This window comes from Mus musculus, chromosome 17, assembly GCF_000001635.26.
Source record: "Mus musculus strain C57BL/6J chromosome 17, GRCm38.p6 C57BL/6J".
Taxonomy (NCBI): domain Eukaryota; kingdom Metazoa; phylum Chordata; class Mammalia; order Rodentia; family Muridae; genus Mus; species Mus musculus.
This window is the reverse complement of record NC_000083.6, coordinates 74358826-74386037: the sequence shown is the minus strand read 5'-3', so window position 1 is coordinate 74386037 and position 27212 is coordinate 74358826. Positions and strand designations below refer to the sequence as shown.

General features: G+C 41.1%; 1 protein-coding gene across 6 annotated transcripts in view; it reads right to left on the bottom strand.

Annotated features, from left to right (window-relative positions):
- Spast (spastin) overlaps nt 1–27212 on the bottom strand; it is a 53193-nt gene that overhangs the window by 5078 nt on the left and 20903 nt on the right. For 2 of the 6 annotated variants that reach the window (NM_001162870.1, NM_016962.2), the window contains exons 4-15: nt 26689–26784; nt 18603–18790; nt 17077–17210; nt 16753–16846; nt 14534–14608; nt 13708–13779; nt 12679–12754; nt 12284–12375; nt 11836–11915; nt 10913–10955; nt 8918–8997; nt 3998–4068 (exon numbers count right to left, since the gene is read on the bottom strand). In NM_001162870.1, the coding sequence (NP_001156342.1) occupies nt 3998–4068; nt 8918–8997; nt 10913–10955; nt 11836–11915; nt 12284–12375; nt 12679–12754; nt 13708–13779; nt 14534–14608; nt 16753–16846; nt 17077–17210; nt 18603–18790; nt 26689–26784 (1101 nt within the window). The other 4 variants (XM_006524610.4, NM_001357738.1, XM_011246530.3 and 1 more) reach the window with 3 other exon arrangements.

The window sequence follows — 27212 nt, the reverse complement described above, 5'->3', positions numbered from 1 at the left end:
AGAAACCTTGTCTTAAACAAAGAATAGATACTTCAGAAGATAATTTACAAACTTCTCTTCCTTCTGTCCTCTTCTTTAAAAACAAAAAACAAAACACAAACACACACAGAGTAAGTGCCCTCCCTTAATCGTATCTCTCCAGCCCCTCATTCCTATTCCATCATCATCATCATCATCATCACCATCATCACCATCACCATCATCACCATCATCATCGTGTTGTGGATGTTTGTCTGCATGTCTATCTGTGCACCATGTGCATGCCTGTTGCCTGCAGAGGCCAGAGGAAGAGTCAGATCCTATACATCAGGAGTTGAGGATGTTTGAGAGCCACCATATTGAAATTACTGAAGACAAGTGCTCTTAACCACTGAGCCATCCCTCTAGCCTCTGCTCCCCATTTCTATTTTTGACTACACACAGAAGAAGTCTTAATGAGTTTTTCAGGCAATTAGATGGAACTAGAAAATATCCTGAGTGAGGCATCTCAGATCCAAAAGGACATGCATGGTATGTACTCACTAATAAGTGGATATTAGCCAAAAAAGTGCAGAATACCTAGGATAAAACCACATAACTCTGTAGCCAAAGGGCCCTGGGAGGGAGAAGAAAGCAGAGGGGAGGGAGGGAGGACTATGGGAAGAGGGGAAAGGGGCAGGGGAAAGGGAACATGGGCAGTTACTGGGGGGTGGGGTGGGGGGGAGTGACCAGGAGTGAAGTCCCAAGGGCCAGCAGAGTGGATGGACATAAACAAGCTCGGGAGGTGGGAGGCGGGGACCCTCTAGAATGTACCAGAGACCTGAGAAGTAAGAGAACCTCAAGACTCAAAGGGAGTTCCCCAACAGTGGGGAGAGGGAACTTGCAGAGCTCATCTCCAGTAAAAAGATGGAGCATCACGTGGGATTTACATTCCCACAGTCAAAAACTCTGACTCAGAATTGTTCCTGTCTAAAAGAACTGCACAGCCTGGCCCTTTGGATGCCTGCTTCTAGGAGGTGAATGCCTGCTTCTAGGAGGTGAAGGGATCTCCATCCTGATGGTTTCCAGCCTTCAGAGTGGGGCTCTTGCCAGGGACTGGGAATCAGTGTAGGAGCAAGACCTGGGCCTGGGAACATATCTAGCCTTCTATCATATTTGTCTACATATACTATGTTTTGGGGGTTTTGTTATTTTTTGAGACAGAGTTTCTCTGTTTATGCCTGGCTGTTATAGAATTCATCTGTAGACTGGGCTGGCCTTAAACTTGGGAGATCCACCTGCTTCTGCTTCCTGAGTGCTGACATTAAAGGTGTGCACTACATACACACACACACACACACACACACACACACACACACACACACACACACACACACACAATGTCTTAACCTCAACCGCAGTTGTTCTTATACACACACAAAGATACAAGTAAATACACAAATAAATCTGAAACAACAACAGCAACACAAAACAAGGTACTTCGCTGACCCAGAACTCACTATGTGGCTAAGCTAGCTGGCTAGCTAACCTCTGGGAAATGTTCCCCAGTCCTGGGGACTACCACTACTAGCATGTGAAGTCCTGTCTATTTTTATATGTGCATGTTGGAGATTCAAACACAGGAGAATTTTATTTTTGCACAGCAAGGGTTCTAACCTGAGTCATCTCCTAGCCTTTAGGCTTCTTTTGTTGTTGCTGTTGATTGTTTGTAGTACTGGAGACTGAAGCAGGGCTTGGATATGGTAGGCAATGCCCAGTCAATGCGCTGTACCCTCAGGCTACCTTGTACACTGCAGGAAGCCGTCATCTCACTCTCTAATCTGTGCTGGCCTTGCACTTGTTACCCTCCGATGTCAGCTTCCTAAACAGCCTGTGCCAGCGTGCCTACCTATTGTCAGATTTTTACAACTTCAGAATACTGAATCGAAAAAGCCTTAAATACCTGTTTTAAAGTCTTTTATTTCTATTGTATGTATGGATGATTTGCCTACATGTCTGTCTGTTTACCAGATAAGTGCTTGGTGTCTGCAGAGTTCAGCAAAGCATATTGGAGTCCTAAAACTGCAGTGTCAGATGGTTGAACTGAAATGTGGGTTCTGGGAATTAATTTCTAGTCCTCTCAAGAGGAAGCCTGTCTTCTCAAGGGAAAGTAGCCATCTCTCCAGCCCCCTTCCCTTTTTAAAGACACACGCTCACTATGTAGCCCTCCATGGTCTCTATGTAGACCAGGGTGACCTTGAACTCACAGAGATCTGCCCCTGCCTTCCTAGTACTGAGATTAAAGGCACATGCCACCACACCTCTCTCTAGATCTTTTAAACAATCATCTTATAATTCTACTTAAATAAACATGTATTATTATCTTACTTGATATCTCATATATCCATAATAAGAGAAATATATACATATAAATACTATATATGCTATGTGTCTCAAACATGTCAAAATTATTAAAACAGCTGGGCATAGTGGCACACGTCTTCAATCCTAGCACTTGGGAGGCAGGTAGATCTCTCAAGTTTGAGATCAGTCTGCACCACATTGTGAGTTCATGATGAATAGCCAAGACTATACAGAAAGACTCTGTTTCAGAAAACAAAACCAAAAACTACTGTTTTATACAATATGCACTGTGCCAGGCAGTGATGGCACACGCCTTTAATCCCAGCACTTGGGAGGCAGAGGCAGGCGGATTTCTGAGTTCGAGGCCAGCCTGATCTACAAAGTGAGTTCCAAGACAGCCAGGGCCACACAGAGAAACCCTGCTTTGAAAAACAAAAAAAACAACAACAAAAAACAAAACAAAACAAAAAAACCAATATACACTGTATGTGAATGGGAATTTTGTGATTGCTGCTGCATTTATTAACTCCAATTCAGACAGGGAAAATGCAACCATTTGTGTAGCTTTTCCATTTAAAGTCTGGTTCAAATCTATTATTTGCTTTGATTTAGTGTTAGTTTGTAGACCCATGAAATGCACTTATATGTAACAGGTAGTAAGACTATCTGTGGTCACTATCACTGTTCTCAAGACTTGGTGAGAGGTCTACAGCAATTCTTCAATCTAAAGAATTCCTATGTAAACCCAAAACAGAGATCAGTATAAAACTCAGGGTTTGGATGAGTGTTGAAAAATTTTAGAAAGGAAGAAAAGGCTTTATAAAAGAGTGAAACGCTTATGAGCTATTCTTCCATGTTCAGCAAATTGCTATTTTAATGAGTTATTGTAATTATAATTAGTCACTGTGTGTGTGTGTGTGTGTGTGTGTGTGTGTAGAGAGGGTGTTGTACAAGTCAAGTGCAGATGTTGCAGGCCTTACACCCCAGAGCTGGGGTTACAGGGAGCTGTGAATTGGCTGACACTGGGGTTGAGAACTGAGCTCAGATTCTCTTAACGGCTGAGTCACCCAGCCAACCTTGTTTTACAGTTTTAAAGACTGTTAATAAAGAAAAAAATGAAAAACATACAACAGAGAACCTATGTTTTCCAGAAAACTTAAACTATTTACTTTGATATCTTTCACAAAAAATATCTTCTGACCTTTAGTCTAAAAAGTGTTTTGTATCAAGCTGTTCAGTGATATAACTTAACTTTTTAAAAATGATATTTTACATGCATTGGTGTTTGGCCTGCATCTATGTCAGTGTTACAGGCAGTTGTGAGCTGCCATGTGGGTGCTGAGAACTGAATCCAGACCCTCTAGGAGAGCACCTAGTGCTCCCGACTGCTGAGCCATCCCTCCAGCTCCAACTGCACTTCTTTTACACTGATGACTCAGTGGTCAAGGGAGTTCAATTCCTAGCCCCCATATGACAGCTCACAGTTTGGCTGTAACTCAGTTCTAGGGCATCTGATTCCTCCTTTTGATCTCTGTGGGCACAGCATGTATATGGTGTAATATATATAAGAAGGCAAGAGCCTCATACATGTCAAATAAATAAGATGTAAAACTAAGACACTGAACATAAAGTGGTGCATTCGAAGTTGTAGTGTTTCAAATCCCTTCACACTCACCTCGGATAGGACCCAGGGCTGCATCCTTGGCCAAAGCGGTCAGATCACTTCCAGAGTATCCATCGGTCATTCTGCAGAGTGGGAGCAAGAGACAACACATTATATTCTCTGCAGATGAAAACTCCCCTTCAATCCTACACCTCACAAGACACAGGCAGAAAGATCGCACGCCTGAGGCTAACCTGACTAGACAGACAGTAAGAGAAATAAAAAGTCCCAAGAGAAGGAGCACACAAAATCTCTACACAACCAGCACACACTAGCTTCAGTTTAGAAGCAAGCTAACAGTTAACTAGTTTGGTTTTCATTCTCTTAAAAATACATTTATGTGTATGTATGCCTGGCTTTATGTACGCACACAACCGTGTGACTGTTACCCACAGAGGCCGGGAAGGAGCACTGGATCCCTCAGAGCTGGAAGTGGCTTACATGTAATTGTGAGCCACCCTATGTGGGTGCTTCAGGGAAAGGAACCTAGGACTTGTGCAAGGGCAGCCAGTACTCCTGACGGCAGAGCTGTCTCTCCAGTGTCAAGGGCTAACTTTTTAAGGACACAGAAAGGCCCATTTACAACAAGGACACACTCTAACACTGGCTGCTTTCATACCTAGTTCTCAGCATTAGAGAACCATTCCCTCACACCAGTCTAACCTGGAGCCTACATGCATCCAAAGACAGCCAAGAAGGAGGCCCAACACACTTACAGATGACTATGTCATAAGCGTGGTGGCACACGCCTTTAATCCCAGCACTCAGGAGGCAGAGGCAGGTGGATTTCTGAGTTTGAGGCCAGCCTGGTCTACAGAGTGAGTTCCAGGACAGCCAGGGCTACACAGAGAAACCCTGTCTCGGGGAAAAAAAAAAAGGAATGATAAGGATGATGATTATTATTTATGTTTTCCAAGACAGGGTTTCTCTGTGTAGCCCTGGCTGTCCTGGAATCAACTCTGTAGACCAGGCTGGCCTCGAACTCAAGAGATCCTCCAACCTCTGCCTCCTAAGTGCTGGGACTAAAGGTGTAGACCATCACTGCCAGGTGAAAACTAGGTATTTTTAAAAAGAGTTATTTATTTTATGTATATCAGTACACTGTCACTGTCTTCAGACACAGCAGACGAGAGCATCCAATCTCATTACAGATGGTTGTGAGCCACCATGTGGTTACTGGGAATTGAACTCAGGACCTCTGGAAGAGCAGACAGTGCTCTTAACCGCTGAGTCATCTCTCCAGCCCAGAACTAGGTATTCTTATGAAATTACTACTCAACTACTTAAATTTTGAGGTTTTTTTTTTTTTTTTTAAATGGTATGGGTGTTTTGCTTGTGTGTGTGTGTGTGTGTAGCACATGCACAGAGGTGCCATAGGAGGCCAGAAGAGAGCAGCATATCCCATGGAATGTAGAGAGTTGTGGCTGCCATCTGGGTACTGAATCAAACGCAGGTTCTCTGGAAGAGCAGAGATTCCCTTTAAAATCAGAAGAGGAGCTTCCTTAAGAGAGAATGGCATAGAAAAGGCCTGCCTCAGAGGGACAGTCAGGCAGAGAGACTGCATGAGGAGTCTCCTCAGACATCTCTAGGACAAAGGCCATATCTCACTTTTTAGTAAGTCTTGACTGGGGTCATGGGAAGTTTAACATCACGTGATATAGTTCAACATAGCATATATGACCAAGAGCATGCAAGAGTCAGCTATCATGAAGTGCTGTCAGGTCACAGCAGAGACAGCATCTAACTTTTTTCTCAGGGAAAGATGCAGAGAGGTGTGTGCTGGTGCTTTTAAGCTGTGGAACTTCTAAGAGTGATCACTGTTCTAAAGGCTGTGCTCTAATATCACCGACTAATCCTCACCTTGCTTTATTTATAAAAACATTTTTTTGTTTGTTTGTTTTTGTTTTTTGAGACAGGGTTTCTCTGTATAGCCCTGGCTGTCCTGGAACTCTGTAGACCAGGCTGGCCTCCAACTCAGAAATCCACCTGCTTTTGCCTCCCAAGTGCTGGGATTAAAGGCGTGCGCCACCACGCCCGGCTATAAAACCATTTTTTAATTTAACTTTGTTGAGTGTTTTGCCTGCATAGTTGTCTGTGCACCAGCTGCATGCCTACTGTGCACAGGGGATGAAAGAGAGCACTGCATTGCCTGGGCCTGTAGTGTAGCTTCTGACAGCTGCGAGCCAGCCATGCTGAGCATTTCCCCAGCCCCACATAAAAAGGTTTTGATGGAGTCAGATAGAGACCAATTCCTGGCCTTCACTGTGAGCAGGACACTGCAGTAAGAGTTGTTATTCCACTAGGTGTGGTGGCGCATGTGGTGGCTCCCAGCACTCGGGAGGCAGAGGCAGGTGGATTTCTTGAGTTCGAGGCCAGCCTGGTCTACAGAGTGAGATTCAGGACAGCCAGGGCTACACAGAGAAACCCTGTCTCGAAAAACCAAAAAAAAAAAAAGAGTTGTTATTCCTATGTCACGGCTCTTTTTGGTTTTGAGACAGGGTCTCTATATGCAACACAAACTGGCTTTGAAATCATGATTTTCCTGCCTCTACCGCTGAGTGCTTAGACAAAACGTGTCCACCATCACATTCAGCTTCAACACTGTGCTTAAAATGACAAGTTAAAAGTGATTCCACGAGGAAAATATCTAATAAAAAAGTGATTCCTCTCAATACAAAAGAGCAAGTGGATATGAAAATATCTGTGTTGGTGTCAACTAATGAGGGGGTTTTACTTTTCAAATTATTTTAATATCATGTATAAACTTTATAAAGACTGTAATACTGTCATTAACTAGTTAGTACAGGTCTAGTAGACAGAAATTCTATTATTTAGGAAGAAAATAAAGGAAGGAAAAGATAAGGAGAAGAAATTTTCTGATAAATGAACTGCACATTTCAAATAAGCTTGTTTTCACATTTGTTCTGTTTTGTTTCTTAAGACAGATTTCTCCATGTAGCCCTGGCTGTCCTGGAACTAGAGCTGGAACTAGAGCTGGAACTAGAGCTGTAGACCAGGATGTACTTGAACTCACAGACATCTCCTACCTCTGCCTCCCAACTGGGATTAAAGATGTGTGTCACCCAGCATTTTCAACAAATGGTGCTGGCACAACTGGCGGTTATCATGTATAAGAATTCAAATTGATCCATTCTTATCTCCTTGTACAAAGCTCAAGTCTAAGTGGATCAAAGACCTCCACATAAAACCAGAGACACTGAAATTTATAGAGGAGAAAGTGGGGAAAAGCCTCGAAGATATGGGCACAGGGGAAAAATTCCTGAATAGAAAAGCAATGGCTTGTGCTGCAAGATCAAGAATCGACAAATTGGACTTCATAAAATTGCAAAGCTTCTGCAAGGCAAAAGACACTGTCAATAAGACAAAAAGGCCACCAACAGATTGAGGAAGAATTTTTACCAATCCTAAATCTGATAGGGGACTAATATCCAATATATACAAAGAGCTCAAGAAGCTGGACTCCAGAAATTCAAATAACCCCATTAAAAATGGGGTACAGAGCTAAACAAAGAATTCTCAACTGAGGAATACTGAATGGCTGAGAAGCACCTGAAAAAATGTTCAACATCCTTAATCATCAGGGAAATGCAAATCAAAACAACCTTGAGATTCCATCTCACACCAGTCAGAATGGCTAAGATCAAAAATTCAGGTGACAGCAGATGCTGGGGAGGATGTGGAGAAAGAGGAACACTCCTCCATTGTTGGTGGGATTGCAAGCTTGTACAACCACTCTGGAAGTCAGTCTGGCGGTTCCTCAGAAAATTGGACATAGTACTACCAGAAGATCCAGCAATATCTCTCCTGGGCATATATCCAGAAGATGTTCCAACTGGTAATAAGGACACATGCTCCACTATGTTCATAGCAGCCTTATTTATAATAGCCAGAAGCTGGAAAAAAGCCAGATGTCCCTCAACAGAGGAATGGATACAGAAAATGTACATTTACACAATGGAGTACTACTCAGCTATTAAAAACAATGAATTTATGAAATTCTTGGGCAAATGATGTATCTGGAGGATATCATCCTGAGTGAGGTAACCCAATCACAAAAGAAGTCACTAGATACGCATTCACTGATAAGTGGATATTAGCCCAGAAACTTAGAATACCCAAGATACAATTTGCAAAACACAAGAAAATCAAGAAGGAAGACCAACGTGTGGATACTTCATTCCTCCTTAGAATATGGAACAAAATACCCATGGAAGGAGTTGCAGAGACAAAGTTTGGAGCTAAGACGAAAGGATGGACCATCCAGAGACTACGCCACCCGGGGATCCATCCCATAATCAGCCACCAAACCCAGACACTATTGCATATGCCAGCAAAATTTTGATGAAGGGACCCTGATATAGCTATCTCGTATGAGACTATGCCAGTGCCTGGCAAATACAGAAGTGGATGCTCACAGTCATCTATAGGATGGAACACATGGCCTCCAATGTAGGAGGAGCTAGAGAAAGTACCCAAGGAGCTGAAGGGGTGTGCAACCCTATAGGTGGAACAACAATGTAAACTAACCAGTACTCCCAGAACGCGTGCCTCTAGCTGCATATGTAGCAGAAGATGGCCTACTCAGCCATCAGTGGGAAGAGAGGCCCCTAGGTCTTGCAAACTTTATATGCCCCAGTACAGGGGAACGTCAGGGCCAAGAAGTGGGAGTGGGTGGGTAGGGGATTAGGGCAGGGGGAGGGTATAGGGAACTTTCAGAATAGCATTTGAAATGTAAATGAAAATATCTAATAAAATAAAATTAAAAAAAAAAAAAGATGTGTGTCACCACCAGCATGGTCTAGTTATACAAGTTTTCATATTAGCTCATTTTAAACAGAAAAAAAGAAAGAGAACTCATTACAAATGAAACAGATGCTGTAAGAGTCTGACTCAGATGACTCAACCACTCACCTAGCAAGCTGTGCGAGTTCTTTTTGGGTCAGTGGACTTCCTTGTTTACACAACAGGTTTTTAAGCAGAAGGAGTCTTGTCTGGAAATAAATATCAAAGAATTATAAATAAAGCCCAATTTGATAATAGAATTATAAAATCTGATTTGTGTTATTTACTAAACTAAGAATTAGCCTAATGTAATATTCTAGAATCAGTTCTTGATTGCTACCTTGGGTCTCTCTTGTGCCTGTTAAATGTAATGAAATATAATGCTCTGTTGGAGCAGCTGGTACTACTAGCAAGGATACTAAACACCTGAACTAGAAAATTATACATTTTTAAAAAGATTTCCTTATTTTTACTTTGTATGTTTGAGTATTTCTCTGAATGTATATATGTGTACTGTATGTGTGTCTTGTGCACACAGAAGCCAAAGAAGGGTATCTGATCCTCTGAAACTGGAATTGCAGTAGCTGTGAGCTGTCATGTGGGCTCTGGGAACCGAGCCCATTCAGCAAGAGCAGGAAATGATCTTTCCAGCTCCAAGAAACACAATGCTTTTTAAAAAGTTTATTGACAACATATGATTTTATATAGCCAAGATTTTATCCATTAGTTATATAATTTACTAAGTAACTTTTAATTATATAGAATTGTGAAACCATTTCCATAGTAAAGCTTTAGAGCATTTGTCACCCCTGGAAGTTCACCCATGCAATTTCTAATTAATCCCCACTCCTACCTCCTTTCCTCTCTAAGCACTGATCTGACTGTGTTTCTAGAAATCTGTCTTTTTTAAACATTTAATTTAAAAGGGATAAAATCGGGGCTAGAAAGATGCTCAGCAGTTAAGAAGACTGGCTGTTCTTCCAGAGGACCCAGGTTCTATTCCTAGCACCAACATGGCAGCTCACAATTATCTGCAATTCCAGTTACAGGAGATCTGACATCCTCTTCTGAACTGTCTGGCGCCCAAGAACACACAAGGTGTACAGACACACAACAGGCAAAATACCTATACACAGACATTTTAAAGAAAAATGAGTAAATAAAATAAAACAATAAATAAAATCATACACAACTAGTATGCACATGGTTCCTTGTACTTACTGTGCTGGTTTTGAGATTTGCTCATATTACTGAATGTATTATGTGCCGGTGCATTTTTTTTTCCAGTCCTGTGGGTCAAACCCAGGACCCTACACATTCTGGGCAAGTGCTCGATTTCTGAGCTACATCCCAAGCCCTGGATAAATAATACATTTCTGAGCTAAATCATACTCATTAACTGGATATGCCTTATTTATTTAACCATTAAGCAGTTGAACTCTGTATTTTACACGTTGCAGTTATCAAGACAGGTGTTCTAATATTCTTGAGCATATCTTCCTCCTATAGGGAAGTTTCCATTTCTCTTGGGTTAATGTTTGGGAATTGCTGGATCTTATTTAAGTTTATGGTTACTGGTTGGGGTTTTTTTTTTTTTTTTTCTTTCTTTCCAGTTTTCAAAATGGTTTCTCTGTGTAGGCCCCTGCCTTGGAACTCATTCTATAGGCCACGCTGGCCTCAAACTCAGAGACCTTGTCTCTGCCTTGAAGTGCTGGGATTAAAGGAGTGCGCCATCACCTCCCAGCATGGTTATGGTTTTAAGACTAGCAAGCTTTATTTTTCTTTAAGATTTATTTTCATCTTATTAGTATGGGTATTTTGCACCTCTGTGTGTCTCTGTGTCTATGTATGTGTGTGTACCACATATACACACTGACTGTGGAGGCCAGAAGATGTTGAATCCCCTGGAACTGGAGTCACGGTTGTGAGTCACAGTTTTGAGTTCAGGGAATTAAATCCCATTCCTCTGGAAGAACAGCCAGGGAATATTCTTAACTGTTGAGCCATCTCACCAGCCCCAACAAACTGTTTTCGAAACGTCTAACCACAGAGTTATAAAACGCAACCCTGCCAGGATGGTGCTTGTTTTTACTGTAGAAACAGTTGAAATATAAATACACATACCTCCTCATTTGGTAAGGACACATATACCCGTTTAATGAAACGCCTAAAAACAAATCAAATTAGAAATATAAATTATAGATAACCCAGCTCAAATATCAAATGACAGGGAAAAAAGCTGCAAGTATAATATATAAAGCAACTCAAAGTTCTTATCGGTTAGGTTATTAATATTAAAAGATATTTTTCCTCTTTTTAGAGTGGTGGTCTATGTTCAATTGAACTTATGGCCTCATGTATGCTAGACAACCCCTTTTCTGCAGATTTAATCCCTTGGCAGACCCTTCTTTCTTTATCTTAAGACTTATTCTCAAAAAGTTGGCCAGGTTAGCACTGACCTACTCTCAAGTAAAGGCAGGCCTTGAACTTGTGACCCTCTAGCCTTGGCCTTTCAAGCACCTTGGATCATAAGGCTTGGCTGTTACTTTCTTCCAGCTCTCTAGTTAATGCTTAAAAATCTCTAAGTAAATAGATGGCTACATTAAGTCTATCATTTTTTATGTGTATTTTAATAGCAGTGATATTTTAAAATTAACAATATCTGACATAACCGGTAGAATAAGGACCCTTGTGTTTAACTGAATCAGAAAACAACTAAAAAAGAAAGATTACAGAAACAGAGCTAGAGAGATGGCTCAATGGTTAAGAGTACAGGCTGTTCTTCCAGAGGCCCCAAGTTCAATTCCCAGCACCCACATGGAGGTCAACACTTCCTGTAATTCTAGTTCCAGAAGTTTCTAGGCCTCCGCCTTCTGGCTTCCTAGGACACAGGTCTTGCATTCAAATCCCAGCAACCACATGGTAGCTCACAACCACCTGTAATGAGTGTATCTGACGCCCTCTTCTGGTGTGTCTGAAGAAAGCTAGGGTGTATTTATGTATAATAATAAACCTTTATAAAAAAAAAAATAAGTGCATCTCACTACCTGAGAACAGCTTCATCAAGCTCTTGGGGCCTGTTAGTTGCACCCATTACAAGTACTCTGTCATCTCCAGCAGATTGCACCTGTAAGCCAAAAAGGTTTATCAGTATTTTAGATAAAATAAAAAGAGACACTATATATACATGTATTTATAGTATAGGTCACTTAATAGGAAAGTATACACAATAAAATACTGCCATAGTTAAAAATATAACCAGTGGTTAGAAAGATGGGTCAGAGGTTAAGAGCGGTTGTTGCTTTTGCAGAAGACTGCAGTTCCCAGCACCCATCTGGCAGCACAGAGCCACATGTAACTCCAGTTCCAGGGGACCTTATGTTCTCTTTTATATGATCCTGAGCACATATGGTGCTCATAAACTCATGAAGACAGACACACAGATAACTATTTAATGTATATGTGTATATTACATATAAGCATATAAATACTTACCCCGTCAAATTCTATTAAAAATTCCGTCTTTAGCCGTCTGCTAGCGTCGTGCTCCCCTTCCCGTCTCTCACACAAAAGACTGTCAACTTCATCTGAGGAAATGCAAGGACAGAGCTGCAGATGGGCCTAAGCCCGTCATTTTAATATGCATCTCATTTGTTACTTATTAGTAACCCTGCTGGGGGCTAGGGAGATGGGTCAGCGGGAGAGAACACTGCTTGCTTTTCTAAAGGACCTGGCTCCTGTCGGTAACTGCAGCCCCAGGGGATCTGACGCCCTCACACAGACATACAAGCAGGCAGACACCAATGTACATGAAATAAATCCTAAGAAAAAATGTTTTAAAAAAAATCGTACTGAAGTCGTTCTTTAAAAACACTGTCCTGAAAACTTACCTATAAAAATTATAGATGGTTGAAGTTCTCGAGCCACAGCAAAGAGAGCTCTCACCAATTTCTCTCCTTCTCCCACCTACAAGGTATGATGTGTATTATGATCTCATGATATATTACAATGTGTTAGAAAACATACTATTTCCTTTTGCAAACTGAAGTTTAGTGAGAACTATTTCACATCCTACAGTATACAAGGCCAGCCTGGTCTACAAAGTGAGTTTCAGAACAGCAGGGCTACAAAGAAAGACTCTGTCTCAAATAAACAGAAAAACAAAAAACAAAAACAAATCAGGGGAAAACTTATGTCATATTTTAATCTGGAGTCAAAGAGGAGGGACTATTCAATTTACCCTAAGTCCTGTTCTTACACTCTAGATAGCCACGTTAGGGAGCTAACGTGGAAGTGCTGGTATTTACTGTAGCCTGAATGACGTCGCCCTATACACTGAAGCCTACCTCTGGTATCTATGAGTGAGACTGTTTGGAAGTAGCACCATACATATGGTCAGATTCAGCTGAGGTCATTAAAGTGAGCCCACTCTAGGGACGAAACTTTCTTATATCATGGAAATTTGAACTCAGAAGTGACCAAAGTGATACATCCGCAAGCCAGGAACGGCCAGATTGTCAGTACACCATCCGGAGCTAGGAGAGACATGTTTACTCCCGTGGTTCCAAAAGGTATTATCAGTGTTAACACTTTGATCTTGGGCTTTCAGACTCCTAAATATGTATTTCTACATCCCACTCATTAGTGCAATACATTTCTGGTATTTGATCTAGCCAGCTTATAGCACTTTGTTAAGCTAGGCCTACCCAACTATGACAGTATTCAACAACATAATTCTAATTTTAAAATAGCTAAAAAGTACATATAGTTTTGTACCATGAAGATTGATATTCAATGTACAAACAACAGTCATAAAACTCACAGAAAAATAATTTTCTGTAATGTTAACATTGTATTTAACATAATAGCACTTAAGACAGCAATTTAAAAACACAAAAATACAAGAAAAGCACACTTACATATTTTGAAGTTAAACTGGCAGCACTTATGTTGAAAAAGGTCGCATTAGACTCTGCAGCTACTGCTTTAGCCTTTAAAAATCAGAAGAATAAATATATTAGTTCAATATTCTGAGTATTTAAAAGATGGCTATATCAAGTCATTAAAGTACCACAACAGAGACTCTAGAGATGAAAGAAACATGACTCCCAGCATCTGCTGTGAGAAGAGAGTCTACATGCTGGGTTTCTTTCCCAGAGAGGATTAGGGAGGGACTCTCTTCTCTTTGGTGGGAAGATACTGGCCAGGGAAAGTTAAACAGGAAGAAAGAGTTATTGTTTCCCTATTTGATTTTGTTGTTTGAGACCACATCTCACTGTATAGCCATGGCTGGCCTGGAACTGACTATGCAGACTAAATCCTCCTGCCTCTGCCTCTTCAGAGTTGGGATTAAGGTTATATACTACCATGCCTTTAATATCTTTCTGTTTTTACAAAAGAAAAGAATACTACAGATATAGGTATTCAGTTTCTGGTAAAAGACCTTGGCCAAAGAACACTACAAGAAAACCAACCAATAGCATACTAACTAGTCAAACTAACTTGTTAAGATGGGAAAATTCTAGAAGTTATTAGACAGATCATCAGTCAAGTAAGTATTCTACAAAACCAAACCAAACACATGCGAGTGAGGGGTTACACATGGGCTTCCAGGACAACTGTTTAAAGACCTCAGAAAGTGTATTCCAGCAGTAAGGCATAGAGCATACACTTGGGAACCACATACAGCTTTCTCCTGAGTCCCTGAGATCTCAGTAGAACCCTCAACCTTGATAGCCTTCTTACCAGCATTGTTTTTCCGTTTCCTGGCGGACCGAAGAGTAACAAGCCTCTAGCAGGAGCTCTGAGCCCTGTGAACAACTTTATAAAACAGAAGTTGGTTACAGCTATGACTCCAGAGAGATTAGTCAGACATGTCAACATGTCAAATATTTAACATCTGCTATCTAAAAACATCTTTTGGGGGGACAGGGACAGTAGCATGAAGGAGGGGTGTTTCACTATGTAGCCCTGACTTGCCTGGAACTCACATAGCCCATGTTAGCCTTAAACTAAGAGATCCACCTGATTTTGCCAAATGCTGGGATAGGTGTGTGCCACACAACAGGCCTTACCATTCTCTTTAGCTCTGCAATTGTGTGATTCCTTCTGTAAGGCGCTGTTCTTAATTAATGGTCAGTCTGCAGCATTACTACTCAGCCTATAAACTATCATCTGTGGCTTGCCCTGTAGCTCATTCTATAAGCTACAGTATGCTCCCCAAGGGACCCATGACATAAATTTGGTTCATAAAAGACAAATGTTTTCTGTCCCTGTCTTAACTCTCATTTTGAGTATTAGCAAAAATGTAACTACCAGTCAAACTGGTTGTTGATTTCGTAACTTGCAATGATAAATACTAACTAAAAGAGTTTTTAAGTAGACAAAAGTGGGCCTGGTGGTAGGAGTTACTGGTTACTAAGAGCCTGAGGGAGAAAGAACTACTGGAGACCATGATTTCAAGGCCTTCCTGGGCAATATTTTAAAACCTCATCCAGAAAAGAAAAACAAAGAAAAAAAGTAGAAAGGAGAGCTGGAGAGATGGCTCAGTGGTTAAGAACACTGACTGCTCTTCCAAAGGTCCTGAGTTCAATTCCCAGCAACCACATGGTGGCTCACAACCATCTGTAATGAGCTCTGACTCCCTGTTCTGGTGTGTATGAAGAAAGTAACAGTGTACTCACGTAAAATAAATAAATTGTTAGAAACAAAAAGCAGTAAGGAAAATGAAAAACCTATGAACTGGAAAAGCAATACCTAGCAATAACTTCTAGTTTAGTTGGTATCCATAGGTGACAAACACCACAGAGGACACTAAGGACTGAGGAAAACAGCCATACAATCTATGGACTTCCACTAGCTGTTGACATGACTGTGACCCAGAAATGAGTACTCAATGGGATAAATGGGATATCTTGCATTGTCACTGAAATACAATAATTATGCTATTTAACTTAAAAAATTACACAACAGTACCATATACAGCAAACCAAACTTTTTTGTTTGTTTGTTTGTCTTTTCCAAGACTGGGTTTCTCTGTGTAGCCCTGGCTGTCCTGGAACTCACTCTGTAGACCAGGCTGGTCTCAAATTCAGAAACCCGCCTGCCTCTGCCTCCCAAGTGCTGGGATTAAAGGCGTGCGCCACCACTGCCTGGCACAAACCAAACTTTAATTAGTAACTTAATGATTTTCTGTTTCCTTTAATGACTGCAAATATGAGGTAAGCCAGATAGATCCCCACACATTATTCGCTGGCTGTTAATATCCTGGCAAATACACGGAAAATAGTTACTTGCTCTTCAGACTTAAAGAATTATTTTATCTGAATTTCCCCTTTGTTCGGTTATTTTAAGTTTAAGGGTTTTTTGGTTTTGTTTTTCAAGACTGGGTTTTCTCTTTATAGCAGCCCTGACTATGTTGGAACTTGCTTTGTAGACAAGGCTGGCCTCGATCTCATACAGATTTGCCTACCTCTGCCTCCTGAGTGCTAGGATTAAAAGTGTGGGCCACCACTCCTGGCAAGTTTAAAGTTCTTAATTTTAAATCTTGGGACTGGGATATGGCTCAGTAGTAGCCATCTGACTTCTAAAGCCTTAGGTTTAACTTCAGCATGGGGAGGTGGGGAGGAGAAGCAATTTCTAATCTCTCAATTTTTTAATAAAAACTATATCATGACTAACTACTTTTCTCATAAAAGTTAAAAATGGATTCAGAATATCTTACAATCATTTTCATCTCCTTTAAGAAGTGACCATAACCAATGTGAATGCCTTTCTGTGAGGGAGGAGTTAGACAGGTCATGCCGAGGCTGGCCCAGAGTGGCCCATGGAGCCCACAACCCCCCTGCTTTAGCCTCCTCAGCTGATGCTTGGTCCATCTCCAGGCTTCAATGTACTTTTCTTACACTCTGACCTTGGAGTTATTTGCGATGAGTTAGTTACTTGCTAACGTAGCCCTCCCTTACCTCAGGCCGCAGAGAAGGAAGGATGACAATCTCCTGCAGCGCTTGCTTTGCCAGCTCCTGCCCGGCTATGTCATCAAACTTAACAGCTGTCCCACTAGGAAACACAGTCAGTGAGTCTCACAACAGAAGCATTGTTCAGGTACTTAAACGTGGCGTATTAGCTTAACAATCATTTTCATGTTAACAGGAATATTGTTTATTAGCAAAATTCGTCAAAACAACCATAAAAATTAAGTATGAAAGCAAACAAAATGTTTATTATGTAACACATATGTAGTTTATAAATAAAAATAAACAGAAGTTGAAGCACTTGGCTGAACTTACTTGTCAACAATTTCATTCATTATAAGGTTAGCAAGATTGCTGTCCACATTCCTAAAATTTTTCAAGTCTTTCTTTTTCCGAACTGCAGTTGTGGGAGTAGAAGGTTTGTTGGTTCTATTTGGTTTTGGAGTACCCTTGAAGGACACAAAATTTAATGTGAAACAACTTAGTGACTTCTTACTCATAAATCACCGTAAATACTAAGAGAATTTAATAAAAAAAAACAAAGGAAAATATGAAGCTGTGGAGAGGCTCAGTTAGTGGGATGCTTGTTGTACAACTGTAAGAACCTGAGTGTAGATCCTGAGCACTACATGAGGTGGGCATGTGGAGCACATCTCCTGCCAGCTCTCCAGGGCAAGCAGGCAGCTCCTGCAGCCCACAGGCTGCTGCTCTAGCACACTGTGAGCCCCAGAGGTGCTATGGGAAGTGGCTGAGGAAGTTATCTGACATCCACCTCTGGTCTCCACACACAGCAGACTCAAAGAAAAAAAGAACCAAGACTCTAAAGATTATTTGGCCCAAAATTATATTCAATATAGAACGAAATTTGGCATGAAGAGGGCTAATATAATAGATTGTCTCCAGAGATTAAGTCACTATTAAAAGACAAAGTCAAGACAGAGAAATGGCTCAGCAGTTAAGAACTTGTACTACAAAGTTCTAAGGCCTGGAGTTTGGGTGGCTGCATTCACATAACACTCCAGTCACCCTGTGCATGCCTAGACCTAGAGCTCCAATTGTGAAGGCAAGGGAACTGGATGATCACTGGGCTTGCTGCTTCCAGCCTAGTCAAGAGAATACAAGCTTGAGGTTGGAGCACAGACTCTCCTCAGAGGAATAGGCAGACACCCAATGCCCTCTTCTGAGCTTCAACTGCACACACAGGTGTACACACAAACACACACGAATAAATAAATCTATTTTTAAAGCCGAGGACTCTAAAAGAAAAGTTATATAACTTTGATTCTTCCTAGAGCCTTGTCTACAGAGACAGTTCTAGGCTGTCTCAGGGGAAAAATATTACAACAAAACTCTAGATATGTTTAATGTTATAAGACTGATATAATCTGACATCTAAAACTAGAATAAAAATGAAATATACAGAAGTGGAGATATAGCTCAGAGGTTAAGAGAACTGGTTGTTCTTCCAGGGGTCTTGAATTCAATTCCCAGCAACCACATGGTGGCTCATAACCATTTATGAGATCTGATGCTGTCTTCAGGCATGTAGGCACACATATAGTGTAGAACACTATACATAGAACACTATACATAATCTTTAAAAAGATGACAAATACAACATTACACTAAAAAGACTTGGGAAGTAACCAATATAAAATACCTAATTATTCTCAAAGGAACTAAATTAAGGAATTTAATAGCAAGTAGTTTTTGCAAATTCAAAAGTTATATGTAACACTGTGGAAACCAATCAATTCTGTATTATAGAGAACTAATACAAAGCAGCAAGCTTAACCAAGTTTTGTACTTGAAAACACGTTACACTCACTAGTGTAGAGTACCTTATGTGTGGTAGCTGCAGGACCAGGTCCCGGTCTTGCTCCAGAAACCATGGACAAACCACTGCAACTAGGCGCCCTGTGGTGACCGGAGAGCCCTGCGGAGCCACTTTTCAGGACAGTTTTTGATCGAGGCAATGAATTACTAGCATGTGTTAAGGGGTCTTTCCTCTTCGGAACTGCTCCACTTTCTATTAAGGAAAAAAAAAATACAGCCATCATGATTAGAAACTTTGATTGTAAGTATAAAAAATAACAATTAATAATACTTATATAAATAAAACCAAACTACCAGAAGTTAACAATTTTTATTTATTATTATTATGTGTGTATGTATGTGTGTGTCAGTGTGCATAAGTCATGGCAATGTAGAAGTCAGAAGACAACATTTGGGCTTTGGGTCTCACCTCCCACCACGGGGGACCCAGGGTGGAAATTAAGCCACCAAGCTTGTACAGGAAGTGCCCCTATCAGCCAAGTCATTTCATTGACCCATATCAAAGGCTTTTCAATTTAGAAATATCTCAGAATAAGATCCTAGGTAGAAAATAAACCAGGATGCCTTGGGAACAGTTTGAAAGAAGAGATTTGGTTATTAGGTTTACCCTTTCCTGTTGTAGATTCTAGTTTTCTTTTTTGTTTGGTTTTTTGAGACAGGGTTTCTCTGTATAGCTGTGGCTGTCCTAGAACTCACTCTGTAGACCAGGCTGGCCTCGAACTCAGAAATCTGCCTGCCTCTGCCTCCCAAGTGCTGGGATTAAAGGCGTGTGCCACCACACCCAGCTACAACTTTATATTCTTATAAAACGAAAATCTTATTAATAATGATGTTTACTATAAGCCAGGCAAGTAGGGCGGTTCAAACTATAATCCCAGTACTCTTGAGGCTGAGCCAGAAAGACTGCCATGACTTCAATAATAACCTGGGCTACATATGAGTCCTAGGCCAATCTGGGCTACAGAGTGTGAAACTATCTTTAAGATAAAGAAAAAGCCAGCCAGGCACAGTGGTAGACATCCTTAATCCCAGCACTCAGGAGGCAGGGGCAGGTGAATTTCTGTAAATTTGAAGCCAGCCTGGTCTACAAAGTGAGTCCCAGGACATACAAAGCTACATAAGAGAGATAACCTGTCTCATAAAACAGACATGGTGGCACATATAACCCCATAATCCTAACACTCTGCAGGCAGAGGCAGAGCTATCACTGCAAATCCCAGGGCAGCCTGGTCTACCCACAGAGTTCTAAGCCAGCTGAGACTACATTACATGCAACACCCTCTCAAAAGGATTGGGGAGCAAAGAGAAGAATGTTAAACTGCCCTGTAAATTAGACTGGTCAAGAGGCAGGAACCTTTGTTTTGCTTCTGAAATTAAGAACTCTTAAACAGGTAGAGGGAATCGGTTTGTTTATTTGGAGAACCAAACTGTTTATCTCAACCTAATCATTACAAGATCTGAAACAAGTAAAATTCCAAGTTTAAAAAACTGTCCAGGGAATTTGACACTGACATCCTTACACTCAGAATGAGTTGTAAACTGCTACTGGGAGACAAATAGGATCCCTAAGACAAGCAGGATGTATAGCCTAAATACTAGACCAACCGGGCCATTTGATTATATTGTGATCATTCTCAACATTTTTGACAATTTTTATACTCAGTCTGGATTACCTTGGATCATTCTCCTAGAACATAAACGACTATGATTGCTAGAATTATTTTAATCATAATAGAAGCTCAAAGTACTGCTATCTCTCCAAAGGTTTTAAGATAAAAGATTCACTGCCTTGAACTATCAACACAGGGCTAGAGAGATGGCTCAGCAGTTAAGATCACTTACTACACTCTTGCAGAGGACCCAAGTTTAGTTCTCAGTACTCACAGTGCATGGCTCACACCACCTGAAACTCCAGCTTCAGGAACTGATTCCCAGGGAATTTGACCCCTCTGACTTTGCTAGCACCCCTACACAGCTGTGCAAACCTATACTTGTACATATAATTAATACTAATAAAAAGAGGCTGAGAGATGGCTCAGTGGTAAGAGCCCTCCCTGCTCTTGCAGAGGACTTGGATCAGTTCCCAGCATCCACACAGCAGCTCAACCACCCAACTCTGTAGGATCTGACATCTTCCTTTGGCTATGTGGACACTACATGTACAAGGAACATAGAAAAAAACACTTATAAACATAAGAAATATTTTTTCATTTAAAAAAGAAAAAAGGGGAGGGGGGAGCTAGAGAGAACTTTCAGCGGTTTAAGACCTGTCTTACTACTACAGAGAACCTGAGTTTGGATCCAGCACCGTGCAGCTCACACTAGCCATAACTCAAGTCCCTGTGGCTCTAACACCCTCTTCTGACCTCTATGAGCAACAGACATGAACACAGTACACATTCATATATGCAGGCAAAACAATCACACATATAAAGAAATCTTAAGAAATTAAAAAGCAGGGCTAGAGAGATGGCTCTGTGGTTAAAAGCGCCGACTGCTCTTTCTAAGGTCCTGAGTTCAAATCCCAGCAACCACATGGTGGCTCACAACCATCTGTAATGAGATCTGACTCCTTCTTCTGGAGTGTCTGAAGACAGCTACAGTGTACTTACATATAATAAATAAATAAATAAATAAATATTTTTTAAAAAAAGAAAAGAAATTAAAAAGCAAACTTCCAAATAGCAAGTGGACAATATACACAATGTATTAAGTGCAGGAAAAAAAAAAAAACAAACCCAAAAACTGGAAATTTGGTTTCTATAAGACAATGCCATCTACCTAAGACAGATAAGAGCATAGATACAGCCACCAATAATTGTTAAACATAAATCCAGATGATAAGGTGACTCAGAACACAGGAACTTCTAAGTAGAGTAGAGTTGATCAAGGTTGTCAAGTACATAAATGTAAGCGAATCAGAAAATGCAACCAACAGGGTGAGGCAAGCAAGCACCCCAGGAAGATGTGAAGACAAGAGCATCCTGGAGAATGCCAAACCAAGAGCATCCTGGAGAATGCCAAACGGCACTCACTTCAGAGGGATAAAGTCTAAGGCTGAAAATACACAAGCCTAAGACTATAAGCAGAAATTTCAGGCTGAATGTGATGGCATACTTCTTTAATGCTAGTGCTTGGGAGGCAGAAGCAGGCTGATCTCTGTGTGTTCAAGGCCAGCCTATCTACAGAGTGAGTTCCAAGATAGCCAGGGCTATGCAGAGAGATGCTGTCTTAAAAAAGAAAAAGTTGGGTGGAGAGATGGCTCAGTGGTTAAGAGCACTGACTGCTCTTCTGAAGATCCCCAGTTCAAATCCCAACAACTACATGGTGGCTCACAACCATCCGTAATGGGATCTGATGCCCTCTTCTGGTGTGTCTGAAGACAGCTACAGTGTACTTACATATAATAAATAAATAAATCTTTAAAAAACAAAAGAAAGAAAGAAAAAGTTTTACAGAGAACTACTGTGAGAAAATAACAAATGTCAGAATGGCTAAGGATATAGCAGTAGTCTCTGAGTTGGATGCTCAATACCAAGAAACAACAACCAAAACTTATGCCAGGAGCTGGGGATTTAACTCAGTTGGCAGACTGCTTGCCTAGCATGCAGGAAGCTCTGGGTGGGGACATAAAACTGGGTGTGGCGATACAAGCCATCTTTAACCACAGGCAAGTTTAAGGCCAGCTAGGATGAATGAGACCCTGCCCCCAATGAATCCTAGTGCAGGGGAGGGAGTGGTAGGCAGACACAGGGCTTCCAGGGTAATGAGTTTTCATCAATGAGATTCAGTTAGAGGTAGCAACTGAAAAAGATACCTACCCAACAACACACATGAGAAAGAATGAGAGGGAGGGAGGGAGGGGGGGGGAGGGAGGAGACAGCGACCGGGGGGGGGGGGGGGGGGGGGATGAGAGAGAGAGAAAGAGAACTTTCTTAACTATTGTCCACTTTTCAGGTTTTCTTTTTTGAAAGATGTATTTATTTTATGTTGCACTGGTGTTTTGTCAGAATGCATGTTTGTGTGGGGGTGCCAGGTCATTTGGAACTGGAGTTACAGACCCTTGCGAGATGCCATTCAGGGCCTGGGAACTAAAGCTGGGTACTCTAGAAGAGCAGCCAATCTGCTGATCTGGGGACCTGATGAGCCATGTCCCCAGCCCAGAACGTTTTGAATCTTTGAAAAACGTAATTATGTACACAGGGGGATCCATCCACATGGCTGCAGTTCCCAGAGTCCAGAAGAAAGCACGGGATGCTCCAAGCTGGGAGCCACTGGACACTGCTGCCAGGGACAGAGCGCCAGTCCTCTGTATGGGGTATACGCTCTCAATGACGGAGTCATCCCTCCTGTGCTTCAAGGAATTGTTTGATAGAGAAAACCAAAATCAAGGAACTGAAGCCACAGCCAGGTGGAGGAGATTAGAGTGAGATTCCAGGGAAGTATCATTAAATCATTGTTTTTATGCTCTCCTTTTTATATTTGATGCTGGGGAATCAAACTCAAGACCTCACATATGCACAACATCTAGTAAGTTACATGCCCAGCTCAAGTTATTTTTAGACACTAGAAAGATAGTTTATAGATTTATCAAAGGAGCTACTTAAAAGGTGGGTGTGTTAGCACATGCCTATAATTTTAGATTCAATGAGAGGTAGTAATTGAAAAAGATACCTACCCAACACCAGTCTCTGGTCTACCTACTCACAGACACACAGTGCAAAGGCACAGATGCAAACAAAATAATTTTACACACACTCATTCACACACACACTCATTCACATACACACACACACACACACACACACACACACACACACGCTAAAAATATAGGCAGGAAGACTGTGAACTGTAGAACAGCCCAGGCTTCCATCATAGAGGGTTGGGAAGTAACCAGGAAGGCTAGAGAATGAACTTAAGAGAAAAGTCAGGACATTTATTAATTTTGAGTTAAAACTAGATACTATAGATAACATACTGTATTAATAAGTAGATTTTGGTGTGATCACTTATGAAAAGAGATGAAATAACTCATGCAAGTAAAATATTTCAAGTATTCCAGATATAACACTAAGGCTCACTCACCACTTTGGTGTTTATTACACTAGTGCTGTATAAACTAGCTGTGAGGTTAGCATTTTCTCTCCAGAAAGCACAGTTAGAAGTTCAGGTCTCTAGAGATTTGAAATAAAACAGAATCTGATATATTAAAATAAGCCCAGGAAGAGAAGGCTGACACCCCTTTCTTTGTATGTGAGAAATACAATGGAGTCCAGCATGTGCACAAAGCAACAGAGACTTAAGACAAAGGCATGTCACCAGACCTGAGAGAGACAGGCCTACTTTTAATCTTGATAGGATTATCAGAATCTCAAAATGTATTTTGGAAACCTAACTATTTCTGTATCTCTTTATATCCCACTGTTTTATAGTTTCTAATAACATATCACAGCTATACAAAATAAAACAGGCAAAATATTTGTTTATACTTAAGAGAGCAGATGACACAGCCATTGACTCTAAGACTAAACCAAAGAGCTCTCCTGAAGGGACGGACGGATGGACCACGGACAGAACGCAGATGACCTGCTTCTACCCACGAAGCCCAGCTATCGTCTCTGTTAAACCTTAAAGGCTGAGGAGATCACTTAATGCTGTGGTGCTTGCCTAACAGATGCCAGCGCTCTGGGTTTGATCTCTAGCATATAACAGAGAGCAAGGTTCAGCAGGTTCTAGCTCTAGCTGCTCTTCCAGAAGGACCTGGCTCTGATTCCCAGTGCCACACTGAAGCTCAAAGCCATCTTTACCTCCAGGCACAGACATGGTGCAAAGGCAGAGATGCAGACCAAATGCTCAGACACAGATAACTAAGTTTTAAAAAACAAAAAGAAGAAACTACACACGTACACACACAAACACACACGTACACACACACACACACACACACGTACACACACATGTACACACACACACACACACACACACGTACACACACATGTACACACACACACACACACACACACACACACACACACACACGCTAGCCAAAGAAATAGATCCTTCCTTCATCTTTGGCCCAGGGATCTATCACAGTGTCAGAGTCTTGAGTAGCATGTTTCAGGCATTGGTTGAGTTCCCTAGTACTCAAAAAACTAAATAAAATTAAGAAGTAAACTTTCAAATTTGCTTCCTATAAATGAATAAAAACCAGCAGCTACTTCATAGTCTAATCTAAAGTTTATTCCCTACAATTTGAAGTTATATTTACTATAATAAAATTTAAGTACAAACCTGGGTAAAGTGGGGGTGATGAGTTGTTCAGGAGTCAGATAGGAGAATCACTTGAGCCTTAGCTGCTGAGTAACTTCCAGCTAGAGGTGAAAACACTGTCTCAGAAAACCTCAACCAATAGCCCTGGACATGAAACTACTGTTGAAAAAGTAACAAAACAAAACCAGCAACCAAGCAAACTACCTTGTAGTCTAAAGGCTTGGGCAAAACTCATACCAAACCCAAACAAAAACCAACTGAGACACAGGAAGCCTAAAATATGAAGTTTCTTCCACCAGAACAAAGCCAAGGCTTTGAATTCTTTCTTTTCTTATGTATTTAATCAGAGTAGTAAGCAAAAGTTACAATGCAGATTTACTTCATAGTAATGACACTATTAAAATGTATCTTCTTGGAATGTAAAGCTTTAGTGTCTAACAGGTACCATGATAAAGCAATTCATATTATTCATATGAAAACACATACACACTATTTAACAAAACAGTAAAAATTCCATATGAAAAACACAAAAAGGAAAGCCCCCCACACTGCCAGCTATGGATAGCATTTGCTTTAATTACAGCACTTGGGAGGCAGAGGCAGATGGATCTCTGAGTTTGAGGCCAGCCTGGTCTACAAAGAGAGTTCCAGAACAGCCAGGGCTATACAGAGAAACCCTGTCTCAAGAGAGGGCAGTGGGGGTTGAGGGAGGGGAGAGGAGAAAGAAGAAGAGAAGAGAAGACGAATCCCAGAAATGAAAATATTTTCAGCATTTAAAGGAATGAACAGCCTCGGTGTGGTGGTGCACAACTTTAATCCCAATCTTTGATGCAGAGGCAGACAGATCTCTGAGCTGAAACCAGCCTAATTTATACAGAGTTTTCCAGGCCAGCCATAGCTACATAGTGAGACCCTGACTCAACAGATAAATACAATTAAGTAAATATGTTTGTAATTCCAACAGTAGGGAAGCAAGAGGCAGGAATAGACTGATGTTTGGAAGTGACGGCCACCTGGTCTATATAGTAAGTTCTAAGCCAGGCAGAGCTACATAGTAAGACCCTGTCCCAAAAACAAAACCCCAAAACAACAACAGCAGCAGCAGCAACAACAACAACAAAGGAAGCTTTGTGAGATGGCTCAGTGGGAAAGATTCTTGCTGCCAAGCTTGACAACCTGAGTTTAATCCCAGGACATTCATGGTGGCAGGAGAGAATCTCTTCTTTCAGTTGTCCTCTACCCTCCAAACATGTTCACAAGCACACACATACACATATACATACATACATACATGTAAATATTTTTTCTAAAAGAGCAGATTTATTGAGAACCCTTCAAGGGCTAGTGGGCTAGGCAGTAAGTAGATGCCACTTCCCCGTACTTTATTCTCTGTAAGTAGAAAGTTGGAAAAAAAGCAAATAGTATAATTAGAGTAGGTCTACTAAACCTGTCAGGCACTCAGACACTACGAACGATAAAGATACTGCATTTCCGGGGGCTGGTGAGATGGCTCCGTGGGTAAGAGCACCCGACTGCTCTTCCGAAGGTCCAGAGTTCAAATCCCAGCAACCACATGGTGGCTCACAACCATCTGTAACGAGATCTAGTGCCCTCTTCTGGAGTGATTGAAGAGAGCTACAGTGTACTTAGATATAATAAATAAATAAATCTTTAAAAAAAAAAAGGATACTGCATTTCCTACTGATCCTGTGAAAACTAAACAGTCACACCTTCTTCTACACAGTAAATCAGCAATAGGGTAAGCAAGATATATTCATTTTGCATGCAAGCTTTAGTTTACGTTAGTTGCCCTAAACCTACCTGACTGGAGATGTCCATTGCGGCATGTCAGGTTAGTACTCTCGTTATAGACGTCCGTCTGTGACTTGGAAAATTGCAAAACTGGTTGCAGCTTCTCTATGCAACAGAGGGGGTTAGAAAGAACAAAATAAACAAAAAAGGAAAATCAACAAATAAAATGTGCGTGGAAAATTATTAATGTGTTACAAAGGTGTCAAACTGAAGTTTGTGCAGATATATGAAATATTCTCTAAAATATGCAATTAGTAAGCACTCCTATGAACAGTTACAGAAGCTAACATGTGAAAATAAACCTTAATCAGTCTGGCAAGCTAAGATACTTAGCACTAGTATCAGCAGCAAGTGATGGCTGCTTATTAAGTTACCATAGTGACATGCAAATTAAAAAGTGTCTATGGTTTTGTTGTTGTTTTGAGACAGGATCTACGTTGTCCTGGCTGTCCTGGAACTCACTCTGTAGACTAGGCTGGCCTTGAATTCAGCAATCTGAAAGCCTCTGCCTCCTGTGCTAGGATTAAAGCCAC